At 45.6% G+C, this 13,180-nt stretch overlaps 1 protein-coding gene across 3 annotated transcripts in view; it reads right to left on the reverse strand.

Moving 5' to 3' along the window:
• Positions 1–6,025, reverse strand: part of AFF2 (AF4/FMR2 family, member 2) — a 491,308-nt gene extending 485,283 nt beyond the window's left edge. For all 3 annotated transcript variants that reach the window (XM_012665266.1, XM_012665264.1, XM_012665265.1), the window contains exon 1: positions 5,934–6,025. In XM_012665266.1, the coding sequence (XP_012520720.1) occupies positions 5,934–5,980 (47 nt within the window). In that variant the 5' untranslated portion in view covers positions 5,981–6,025. The remainder of the gene's footprint in view (positions 1–5,933) is intronic.
• Positions 6,026–13,180: the final 7,155 nt, after the last annotated feature.

Genomic DNA, 13,180 nt, shown 5'->3' on the forward strand with positions numbered 1-13,180 from the left:
GATACCAAGACTATTCGCTTACTGTGTAAACTTAGGCAAGTCACTCAACCTCTCTGAACTTCAGTTTTCTTATCTACAAAATGGAGCTAATAATACCAATCCTAACAATCCCTTAAGGTTATCATGATGATCAAATCAAATCATACATATGGTAAATTACAAAGCTTTGGAGAGAAATGTTAGCAACTTCCTACCCCCAGCTTTGAGGCTGCAAATCAACCAGATAAATATACCATGGTCTTCTTTATGTTCAACTATCAAATCTTCAAAATTTGAGCATTCAAATTTAAATGAACACTTCTCAGGGACCTGAGTTTTTCCTCCTTTATATATATAATTTTCCATCACAAGTTTTTCATGAAAGGGGCATCCATAAATGAAGTGCTAAGAGATTGTATCAGTACAGAAATTGTTCTTTTTTTAATTAAAAGAAAAAAACAGAGTTCCATGGCTAGTCAATTACATGGTAATTCCACAGATTTTTTTTTTTTTTTTTACACAAGTATAATATACATAATCCAATCCATTTGTTTCAGTGAGAGCTAAATACTCGGGCCCACATAATATAGGTAATGAGGTTTTGTGTAAAGGCACCTGACTTGGAAATTGGACAATGTGGATTTCTGACCAAGCTCTACTACCAACAGGCTTTGTGAATTTAGGTGAGTCATACGACCTCTCTGGGATTGAGTTTGCTGATCTGTAAAATGGGAGTAACACCTGCACATTTTAACTCACAATGATCAAACAAGATGACATATGGAAAAGCATTCCGCATGTTGGAAAGGCTCAGACAAAATGTCCTGTGTTGATGGCACAGGCTCTGGGGTCAGCTCCATCTAGGCTGAAACCTGGATTGCATCACTGAGTACTTGTGTGATTCCGTTGCTTCGTCTATAGAACAGAGATCGTAACACGTCCTATCTCATAAAGTTACAAGACGAATTAAATGAGATTGAGTATTTAAAGGATTTAGTCCAAGCTTGGGGCAGTAAATACTCAAATTATAGTTGCAATGATTATGATGTTGAGTTTTACCACAGGTGAAACACACGCACCCCTTAAAAAGGTTCTCTAAGTTGTGGTCTTGAATTCTGTAATCAGCAACATATTTCTTTCCATTTATCAATAAACAAGTTTTTGAAATCTCTCTTTATCCCACAACAATCAGAAAAAGAAAGACAAAATTAAAAGTGAAAAATGTAGTCACTGTACCAATTGTTTTGTCTATGTGACAGGCTAATCAAGTATATGGCAGTTTTCCTCTTTGAAGTATGACCTACAGTTACAAGCTTTTAGGGCTACAGCTCTAGATTGTTCCAGAGATGGCCATTTTATTGGACTTTTACAATTTTAAAATTATGTTAAATATGTGCAAATTCTGCATGCAAGGAATATCTTTAGCTAAGAATAATGGGCATGAAATAAAGGTTAGCACATTAAAGTCATTTCTGTTCAACAATAATTAGCACGTTTAAATACAATATAATTTTTATCCATCTACAAAATGCTTAAATGTCTGGAATCTCGTTTATGTCTATAATGACAGATTCGTTTTTGAGGCAGTCATTTTCGATCTTGATTTGTATATTTTAAAGTTGTTAAATGCTTGACTGAATCATTAGCAAAACAATTCATGTATCATTAAACTGATTTCTAACATGAGATAATTTTCTTCCTTGTCCAATAGATGTCTCTTTTAGGATTTACTGAGATCGCTTTTATTCTTTGGGAGGTTTGGGGGGTCTGTGGAGGAGACCTTATCACTAGCTAATTTCACCCCCTTAAATCTCTCCTCCCCAAACATTCCCTTAAGAAACTCACCCCAAATGGTTTGCTGAATGAATGCTCAAACACTGGAGAATGCATATTGTACTAGCAAAGAAAACACACCATAGGCAGTCTCCCTTTTAATGGACCACAGAGGGAAAAGGGGAAAGATAAACGGATGGAGGTAGAGAGCAAGAAATCCCGGGAATCTCTAGGCTTTAGTCAAAGCAGGACGCCCCCACCCACCCACCCACCCCGTGTGCCCCACCGCAGTCCTGGTATCTCTGGGTTGGCGAAGGTTTTGTTCCCTCCATCTCCCACACCTTCCCATCCATAAACAGTCCGTTCCGCTCTTCCGGAGGATTGCAGCTAACGAGGCCTCAGAAGACCTGTGCGCACAGAGCAAGCAGAGGCAGCCAGTCTGCTGCCATGCATGGGACAAGCCTGGTTGGAGCTGAAACAGTTCACTTTTGTCTGGAGAACAGCACCGCCCCCCAAGCCTGGCCCCCACCCCCACCCCCACCCTGGCCCCCAGCCCCGCCCCCGCAAGGTCGAGGAAAGACAGGGAAAGTGCTGGCTGCTGGGGCAGGCCCTGGGGGCTGGTCGGAGAGGCCTGGCCCGCACATGGCCCCTTGGAAGCCTTGACAGCGCCACACAGACCTTTGAACTTTCTATTTATATAACAGTTTAGTGAGTTTAAGTCTCTTCCTGTATAACTGCCCCTTTGCAAGCTCGCCTCTAATTAGGCTACTTGTGAGACATCACATAAAAACTACAAACAATTGATGCTGTCCTTTGCAGTGAGAAGCCAGCCATTGTCACAATCACTTAACTACAATTTTCACTAGGCTTTTTAACATTTTGATTTTGCTATCATAGTGGCTTTCTTCTCATTTTTTTTTATTTTTAAGAATTTGTCCCTTTCTGTATTGTGTCTCCCTCTCTGTCTCTCTCTGTGCCCCCCTCTCTCTCAAAAAAACAAAACAAAACAAAAAAACAAACAAAATATCCCACGTAAGCATCCCCACAAAGAACCTTGGCCTGTCACAAAGCAATACCTGATCAATACTGGTGGTGGTGGGAAGGGTGCTTACAAGACTGAAAGGCTGTATACTTTGTAGGCCCTCTGAATTTGCTTTTTCCTTCTTAACTAGGGATTAATGACATGGCCATTGCTGGTAAACAAGCCCAAATCTAGCCACATGATCTCCAGTCACCTCAAGAATTCATGCACTTGGTTACCACAGGCAAGTCTATGGAATAATTTAAATGAAGAAATTTGATTTTTTCTTTACCTTTTTCTTCTTCTTTTTTTTTAAAGAGCAAGTGATGTCTTTGGTGCACACAGACAGACATCTGTGCCTCCCTTTTCTTTCACAGAATGGTTTATATTAAATTCGAACTCAGGTGAACATTGCTCATTCATCCAGGAATCTTAAAGAACTTGAGCTTTGGCCCTTTAATCGAGTCCAGAGCATGACCCATTAAGTTATTCTTGCAGTTTGTGAAATCCAGCGGTATGTTCCATTAGGCATGTGAGCAATCCCAGACACTGCACATACGTGCACGCTGCAGCATCATTCATACCTCATCCTTTCCATTTGCATTTGTCCTAATGAATGTGTGTGTTTGTAAGTGGGCACGCACTTTTTGTTTACTATAGTCAAGTGTTTGCAAATAACACATATGCCTGTGTATGTAAAGTCTTTCTTCGTTATGTCTAGGAAAATGAGTTTGTTTTTAAGCTGTCCTGTTTACTGTCAGACATCTAGGCTTCCAATAGAGATAGCTCAGAGCTTACTATTCCACAAGTGAATGTTAAGAATAGATTCAAGGTAAATAGGAGCTTCAACTTTGCTGGCCCCTTTTCCCTCCTTGGTCCTCCTGGAGGGCTGGGGGAGAGTGAATGTCATCACTTTAAAAGCAGCTACTTACTCTCCCAAGGAGGGGAAGTAAATATATAATGAACATGTAACTGGCATGCTGTAGACATCCAAAGAGAGTTTGGAAAGGCAGAGATTTCCATTCAAGACAATGTCAAGCTTTTTATAATACTTCATTCACTGTTGTCACATTTATGTTCCTTTTCTCTGTGGGGGTGTACAAAACACAGAAGCACAACCGCATTACAAATGTTTATAAACACAGAGGAAGAAGGGAGGTTGCTCCCTCATAATCAAACAGTAAGAAGGAGAAATTTTCCTGGATCATGTGCACTGAGGGGAAAGGCAGGCTTATTTATGCAGATGTATTATACTAATTCATTGGTATCTCACATAATATCCATGGAGTGTCCAAGTCCACATGCTTCTTAACTGATGTGGCATAGTTAGGGATCTGGAGGAAAAAAGGTTGCATTTTCCTTAAGATAAGAAAAGATAGCCTCCCAAAATCTGAGAGGTGGCATATCTTTCTGAAAAAAAGAAATCAAACATAAAAGAGCCCATCCCTTTTAGATATGCAACTGCATGTGCATAAGATTAAACTGGAATTGAAATAACACATTAAACATGTTTTTAAAAACCTCATACCTTATATATATTTAACATTTGAACTACACCCATGAAATTAATTATAACAATGTCTGTTAAATTAATGATGTTACCCACACCATATATTAGGCAAATAGTATGCAAATAGTAGTGCTGTGGTTATCAGTTGTCTGCAAAATAAATTAGTGAAGCAGAGTAAAGGCTGTGTGCAGGAGCGTAATATTTAATTGAGCAGTAATTTTAATGTGATCTTTACTTTTAAATAACAGTGTGATTATTTTTAAAAATGTAATATTTTCTGCAGAGCTGATAAAACCCTGCATGGTATCAAAAATGCTTTACAGATTAATACTGATACAGCATGATTTGTGCTTCAAGGATTTACCGGGGACTTGCTGTAAAATAAAATGCATTTAAGTTCTGATTATCTTGGATTTGCAACTAAAAGAGTCATGATTGGCATGATGAAGCTATTGGCCAAGCGTATGACCCTTTTTTAAAGAAGGAAATTGCCTAAAATATCACATCAACAGGGGAAATCCTTGTAAAAATACACAGTATTCATAGCCAACGGCCGCTAGTAGTTCAACGTTGCAAAAGATTTCGCTCTATTGGTAGGTACTACAGATTATTCTAACTACATTTAAAAAGGCAATACAAGAGTGCAATTCTAAGTGACTACCACCGTGCCCTCCTCCCATCTAATTACTTAGGCTGTGGGGGAAAACTGATATGTTAAAATGTTATAGCAATAAACAGTGATAACGTTTGCAGTAGATGAAGTTTTTGAAAAGTTAATAGCCATATATATTAGTATTTATGCACGCGCGCACACACATCACGAAGCGAGTAACAAGTTTCTGGCAACCCGGTCACCTCTGCACCATCTTTCAAAATGTCTCAGCGACAAGTTTGGGGTATCTCGTGAACAGCTGACTATACCTTGGAATCTGAGCTGGGTGCCTATTACACAAACCTAGGGCTGCCTCCCAGTGGGAGGCCGACAGGGATCTAACCGGCAATTAAACGTGCATTAACGTCGGAGCAGCAGACTTTGGGGGCCAACGTCAAAAACTCAGTTTTGAAAGCCAAGCGCCAAAGTGGGTCCCGACTCAGGGTCCTCTGCGCTGTGGCCCCCAAAGACGCAGCTCCGCGCAGGAGTGCGAGAACTTGGGCTGAGCCGGCAGAAGAGGTGTGTGCGCCTCGTCGCGCGGGGATGGAGGTGGCGGCGGCCACAGAGGAAGCGGAGGGCGGCCGGTGGCACCTTGCTGCTTGTCTTTCCCCCACGGCCGGCCGCGGGCGTTGTACACCTGGAAAGTTGAGGCATCTCAGGCGGGCAGCATCCGGGGTGCAAGAATCTGGCCCTGCGAGATCATGGGGGTCAGACCCCGGGAGACAGCGGATTCCATGTGGGCGGAACGAAACTCTTTGGACTTGGAGTGCAAAGCAGCGCTTTCGGGTCCTCATCCCTCCCTCTCTCCCTGTACCTCCCCCCACCCCGGGACCCTACGGAGGAGTCACCGCGGCCAGAGACCGAGGTGGCTGAGAGCAAGTGGGAGGGTGTCCGGGGCGCCCCCCACGACAGCACCGGCTCCTCTTAACAAAGGCGAAAAGCCCGGACCCCGCCAGGGGACCCGCTCATCAAAGGAGAAGGCAAAAATTAACACCTACCACTGCTGCTCTAAGTCCCAGTCCCTGAAAAAGTCGAATAGATCCATAGCGGTCGGGCGGCGGCGGCGGGCGGGCGTGCGTCCCTGCTCACTGCGGGTCGGCGCGGCTCTCGGCGCGGCTGGCTCGCTGCTCTGGGCGGCCCGGCCCTCCGGCCCTCCCGCCCAGCTAAAAGTGCCAGGGCCGCATCGGCGGCGGCGGCGAGAGCTGGAGGTGCCTGGTCCTGCGCTCCGGAGCGGCGGCGGCGGCTGTGGCGGCTGTGGCACGGGGCGGGCGAGCGCCTGGCCACCCGCTCGGGTCTGCTTGGTCCGCGGTTGCCCGCGCGCCCAGCGCCCCGACGCTGCAGCGACCGCCGCTGCGGGCTCGGGCCGGCGGGGCCGCCCGACTGGCGGGCTGCGGGCCGGCGGTAGCGGCGGCGGCGGCGGGGGCAACCAGGGCAGCGGCAGCTGCGCGGCGCGGCTCAGCAGCCGGGGCGGCAGCGGCGGCGGCGGCAGCGGCTGCACAGGCGGCGGCGGCGGCCGCGGCAGCATCACACACTTACACACTCACAGGGGGCGGAGCCTGGACAGCTCGAAGCCGCGACATGGAGCAGGCACGTTATCATCTCCGGATCTGGCAGGGGCTCGCCCCGCCCGCCCGCACTGCCTGGGAACCCCCCCCTGTCAAAATCAGCTGGTAGGAGCGGCCACAGAGCCCGGGACCCAGTCCCGGGCCCAGAGACCCGGGGGCAGTTACAGGGAAGCGGGAGGGGGCCTGGCGAGTCCGGGAGGCGGGCTTGGAGAATGGGACCCCTTCTCTGAAGCCCTGCCCACCCCCACCACTGGGAGTTAATGTTTGGAACCAGAAAAGAGGACACAAACTGACGCGAAGTTGGGGGTCGACCCCTGCTGCTCTGCGCGAAGTCCCTGCCCAGAGACGCTCCTCCGACCCGGGTACCGGAGCAAACTTTTGTGGGCCTGAGCATCCCTCGGGTCTGCAGCACAGAGCATGCGGGGCCAGGAAGGAGAAGGCGGTCACCTTCACCGTCCCTGTGGCGCTGCGTGCCAGTACCCAGGCCCGCCGGGCATGCCGCAGTGCCATGCGGAACTGCAGGGCGCAGCGCACACCTAGTAGGCCAGCAAGCTGTTGGCCCCAGATTCAGTGGGCTGTGAGGGTAGACACAAATGACTGCCCTTGCGTGGTACTTGGATTCAGGGTTTAAACATTGGTAAACTGAATTCCTCGCACAGCCACCATGTGCCTAGAGCAAAAGACTTCTGCACTTTCCTCCTTTGGGAAATGGGGAAACCGCTGAATGTGTGCCCACTATCCCACGCACCGGCTGCCTCTCTCCCTTCTGGCCTGAAATTCTCTCTCTGCACGTGGAGGGCTTAATCGAGCCTCCTCCTCCCTCAGCCTCCACTTCGGATCCAGGAAGAGGTGGATCCCTTTAACCGGTTCCCTGAGGGAAAGATTTCCTGTTCTCCACTCAGAGAAAGGGGTGTGCAAAGGGGCAGGACCTATTTCTGGCATTTCAGGAGCAGAAGCACTCTCCAGTCCCAGGCATCTCATTTGCCTTCTTTGTGTAGTTATACACAGGTAATAGTATTGGCACATTATCAAAATCCTAAGGCTAGAACTCTCTTAAGAAGAGCAGTAGACTCAGCATTGACACAGCAGGGTGCCAGTGGCTCTCTGTATGACTCTGAGTTAGTCACTTCTGGGGGCTTCAGTTTCCCCATCTGTAAAATGAGAGACTTGACCCAGCAGCCGTCTGCCTCATTCTGCTCCTGCATTCTCCCTTCTGTTTGAATATGCTTCTCTAAAATTATCTCACATTCTCAAAAATCATACAAACAGCTTTTCTTTACTTCTTATTTCCCCAAAGAAACAGAGGCCCCCCAGACTGAGGAAAATGCTCAAGATCTGACATTTCCTCTAGAGAGGAATCCAGATTGGAACTTAGAACCTGGGAAGCTCATCCAGGGCTGGAGCCAGTAGAAGGTGCTACAGCTTCAGACGTGAATGACTTCAGGATCTGAACTAGACGGGGCCCAGTGTTTGGTCTCTTTCACATTCTTTGTATGGCAAAAAGCTTATCATTAACACAGAAACAAGTCTCTAAGATCCTGCAATTGAAGCATGCAGTCGGGCTTTGCTCAGATGTCTGTTTATTTTGTGTGGTACCAAGTCTTCAACAGATACTAGCTGATTGATGGAAAATCAACCAGTGGGCAGCCAAGGGAAGACTACATCTCAAACTGGCTTGTCTCAAACTTGGCTACCTATAAACTCCTCTGGTCAAAGACTCTACAGTGAATGAGCTATTGACAAAAATGCTGTGTGTGGGGGGGAGGGTGTCAAATTATCTCTGTACCATGTTTATTCATGGAGTTCCAGTCTTCAGTCCTAGACTGTGAGCCCTTAAGGTGACAGGGACTGCCTTGCTGAGATCAGCAGCCCCCAACCTTTATGCCTTCACTAAATGATCCTCGAATTGGATTTGATTGCTAATGATTGTTGCCAGGGTTAGTGTTTGACCTGCTTGAAAATCCTTAAAGGAAAACCAGAACATTTACAATTAACATTTAAATGATGATTATGGTCACTTTATATCTGGTTTACTTTTCTCATGAGATTATATTGATTAGAGAAAGATAGAAAAATAATATGCTAGGTAAATAAATTTTCAACAGAAATAAAGCTGCTCCTTTAAGAGTTCCAGACCCCCATCACCCCACTGGTGCACTTTCCTCCCAATCAGCAGGAGGACAGAGCAGAAGCAGAAGGAGCCAGCAAGAGGCAGCACTCTGAACAGAAGTGCCTGCGGGAAGGAGAGAAGAGACAAGTGGTGCTGGCTGCTGCTTTGAAAGAGAGGCAGGGGCTTTCCCTTCCTGAGTTCAAAATCAAGCAGGAAGGCTGGGCTGAGTGAAAGGAGCTCCCATATCCTAGCCACCCTTCTGGAACAGAGATGAGGCTAAGGGAAGCAACACTGAAGGGGCAAGGTCATCACAGAGGCCAGTCAGCTCAGGCCTGGCACATGCTCACTGTCTGAGCATCAGCTATTGGGCAAGGCAGAAGCTTTTTCTTCTCAAATCCAAGGTGTGCTTTCTCCCTTCCTCCTCCTCGTGTGCATCCCCAGCTCTGATGGGGCCAGGAGCTTTAGAACTCAGCTATTTAGTGAAGCCTCAGAATGTGGGCAGGCATGCTACATTTGAGCCATGCTTCCTCCACCAAAAAGCTGGCAGGAGGGAAGGGAAAGCAGGTTGCAGGAAGCAGGTAGCATGAGGAAATAAAAGTATATCTGGAGGCAGAGCCCACTGCTGCTGTCACACTGGCAGCTCAGCCATCTAACCTGGGGCAGGGGAGATCAAGTTAGTTCCCTTCCATTCTACTTCCTGGGGCATCTTAGCTAAGGTGGAAGACTCTTCTGGGCCAGCCTGTTGCCCTGGCTTTGGCTGGAAAAGCCTCTTTCTGACCTAGCAGGGCCTGCCTCAGGCCCCAGCCTCACAACTCTCACTTCAACCCGATATTTTGGAAGCTGCAGCCACAACCTTCTCTCCCTCTGCCCCTCCCCTCTCTGTTGGCTTCTCCCATTCTGACTGCCACCCTCCCTGCACCTCACCAATCTCACTCATTCACAAAACTCCAATCAAAAGGAAACTACTGGGAGCATTGGCCAAGAGAAAGCCATCTTTTCAGACAAGAAAGGATCAAAACTAAGACTCCATGACCAAATCCATTGAGGTGAAACCAGAAATCATTTTTTAAGAGGCTTGGTTTTATAGAAATGCTGATTCTCAGATTTTCTAAAGTAAGATTTTTGACTTCAATTACTTTTAAAGGAATTTAATTTGTAGTCTCCAGGTACTAATCTTTATTTCAAAGAACTTGAAATCCTCCATTCATACAGTTGTACTAAAGGCACTGTCATGCAGGTTCTGGCAGATAGTGTCTAAAAATTAAGATTAATTTAAGAAAGTTTCACCATGCATGTGAGTTCCAGGAAATGAACAAATTGATAGCCTGTGATATATATGTGTCATCCTGTCACACCTTAGATTTCCACTTAAAATATTAACCATTTGTTTCTGACCTGGTATGTTGTCAGCCTGACTTACTTTCTAGGAGGTAATTGTAATCAAGGCTGCAGCTCATCTGAGGAAGCCTGTTAGACATTATTCCATGGGTTCCATTGGGACCACCAACTTCCATTACTGTGGCTCCTCCCATGCAGAGCAGCCTGGTGGTGCTGTGAGTTTGGAAAGGACCAACAGGACTCTCTGAGTTCTGGCAATTTTCACGAGTGGATCACAATATCTGAAATGATGCTTGTCAAAGGAGCAACTTCATCTTTTCTAAGCTTAGTATACCTGTACTTTGTTGCATATCAGTCCTCCCCAGAAACGGTAAGCCTCGTGGAGGCAGGGCCTAAGTCTGTGTCGTCAGAGGCTAGCACAGTGTCTAACACATAGTGGGCCCCTCCAGAGTCTATCCAACCAGTCTCTGTGCAGGTGGCAGTCCCAGGAGTTGATTTCAGGACAATTCTCTGAACTTAGGATGCTCCTCATGAATATACGTATGTAATTTTTTCACAATTCCTGGTACTACCACTTTATACTTGGGATCTCAATCATGTGTTGTGATTGAAGTCCCTACCCTTGGCTTTTCTGGTTATAGTAGACAATAATTCCATTTCAGAGATCTTCTGAAAGTCCTTGGATCTGGGTTCCCCCTGGGTCCTAAATATCAAACACCATCTAACCTTATGTAAATCATCTGCTTAATTAGGTTTAATGTACTTGAAAAGTGTTGCTTTTCTGATTTTATATGGTATGTTGCTGTAATTCTTTGTATATTTAGCATAACTATAAAACAGATAACATTGATTGAGCCTTCATTATATAACAGGCTCAGTGCTAAGCATTGTACATACATTATTTAATTTATTCCTCACCATGATTCTCTGAGGGTAGGTACTAGTATTATACCTATTTCCCAGGAGGAAACAAAGACTCACAGAGGCTGAGTACTTACTCAAAGAAAGTCACAGAGCTCATAAGTGATAGCCAGGCTTTGTCCCCAAGCTTGTTTGCTTCCAAAGCCCATGTACTGATCCACATGGCCTCACCACTGCATTTTTCATTCACAAAGGATTTCATCTTACTGTAGCTCTGGGAGGTAAGCAAGGAACAAATCCTTATCTCCATTTGACAGTACAGGAAACTGACATTAAGTGACTTTGCCAAGGTCACATGGTGGCACAGCTAGGCAGCTGAGGCTGGGACACAATCATCTAGGGACCAAGTTTAGTGCTTGTTATATTTACCACATTATTGTTTATAGTCTCAGGACCACCCTGATGAACGATAATACCCTGGGAGTTTGGGACTGCAGTGGCATCAGTTAACTGTTGGATTAAAAAAAATTCTCATGGTGCAATTTCCCTGATCTCAACTGTGGCTGAATCAGGGGAAGGCAGTTGGCTGATACATGCCCTTGCATTAAAGAAAGTCAGTCTAATAGGCAACAGGAAGCAAGAATATGGTGGAGCAATTCTTGCTTCATCATTTAAGGAGACTCAGATGGGTCTTATTCCTGGAGATTAGAAATCTAGCACTAAGAAAGCTCTTTGGTCGACTGCTAGGGAGCACATGATGGTGGGCTGTAAGGCATCCATGGGGAATTATTTTCTTCATGAGACTACGCTTCTGTGCAACTGCAAATCCTTGGCTCTCTCTCCTAAACTCTTGATGGCTCCATTTCCTTGTCTATAAATTAAGGGGGGTGGAAACAGTCCAGCTCTGACATGCTATGACTCCTTGATTTGAAGTCCCTTTATACAATCTCCAATCCATGTCCAAATGCAGATTGGTAATTTATAATGATGAGGGAGGCAAAGTGAAGAGTCACCTCGATTGCCCAGATTGATCATCTCCATTCCTGATCCAGTGATTGAGAAATCTACTTCCTGGTGCTCTGAGTGCTATACCTGGGCTACTCTCATTAACTCATTCATCACTATGACTGCCAAGGGTCTCTTCCTGGAGCCCAAGCCCATTCTGTAGGGTTGAAGGCCTAGATTTCAGAGAGAAGTCAGGCATTTTTCCAGTGGCCAGATAGGAAACTTGATATATATGAAAGTACTTTGTAAACAGTAAAGAGCCCCAAATAAATGTGTGCTCTCACCATCCCTAGGGCTGGTGTCTCAGAGGCTTCTCCATTGGTGATATTAGCAGTGCCAAGTGTTCTAGCTGTGTTTGTAGGGTTTTTCCTAGGTTTGTTGTTGTTGTTGTTAGTTTGCTCATTTGCAAAAGGGCATATATGGCATGGATTTCAGTGCCTGGTTATTAAGTTGCAAGTTTGATGCTTTTAAAGTAATATTTATTAAGAAATATAAACTTCTTTTTACTTGGTAATCGTTTTTTGGAGAGGGTTCAGGTCACTGATTTCATATTGAAACAGTTAAAGGGTTTTAAGTCAGTGTCTTTGTTTAATGCATCCTGATTATTAGCATCATGATAAACTTTTATTTTTCTAATAAGCTGATAACAATCAAATCCTTGGCAGTGTTGTTAATAGAAATGAAATGACTGCCTACAGTCAACTTTTAGCTGCTTCTGCCTTTCTATTTTCAGGAAGTAGAATGCATTAAGGCCTTCGAGCTCTGAATTACTCTTGAAAGCTTTGATGCTGGGGCTCGGGGATGGCCATCAAAGGTACAATTAGGCTGTGCTGCTCCATGAACAAAGGCCTAATCACCTCACCTCCTGGGAATTGCTGCTCCAAAGAGACCATGCTGCCCTGCTACTTGGTGGTTGTTCCTTCCTCCTTTCATAGCAATTGAACCAGAGTAGGATGACCAGGATGATCCAGAGTCATCCTGGACTATAGCAGTTACATGGCTGAGAAGGCTTTCCATCATTTTCCCAATGGCCCTGCTTAGGCTCTTTCTTCCATAAACCTGCAACCACTTCAATGAATCAGATGCCTCTGGATCCACTGACAATGGTAACAGGATCTACTGTGAACAGGCAAGTATATACCTGCCCATTTCCACCCTATGGTCTACTTTGGGTTGAAGCAAAGGAATCCAATGAAAGGTGTACTCCAATCCAAGGTTCCCTCACAATCTTCTGAGAGACTACAGCCTAGAAGAGGGCCATATCCTTCACTAAGCTGTACTGCAAGGCGTCACACTTAAGCCTCACTCAGTAGCATTTCCTTAGGTCAACTGGCCATACTTTGTCACTTTACTTATCAGATCATGA

Source organism: Propithecus coquereli, unplaced genomic scaffold, assembly GCF_000956105.1.
Source record: "Propithecus coquereli isolate 6110/MARCELLA unplaced genomic scaffold, Pcoq_1.0 Scaffold99, whole genome shotgun sequence".
Lineage (NCBI taxonomy): Eukaryota > Metazoa > Chordata > Mammalia > Primates > Indriidae > Propithecus > Propithecus coquereli.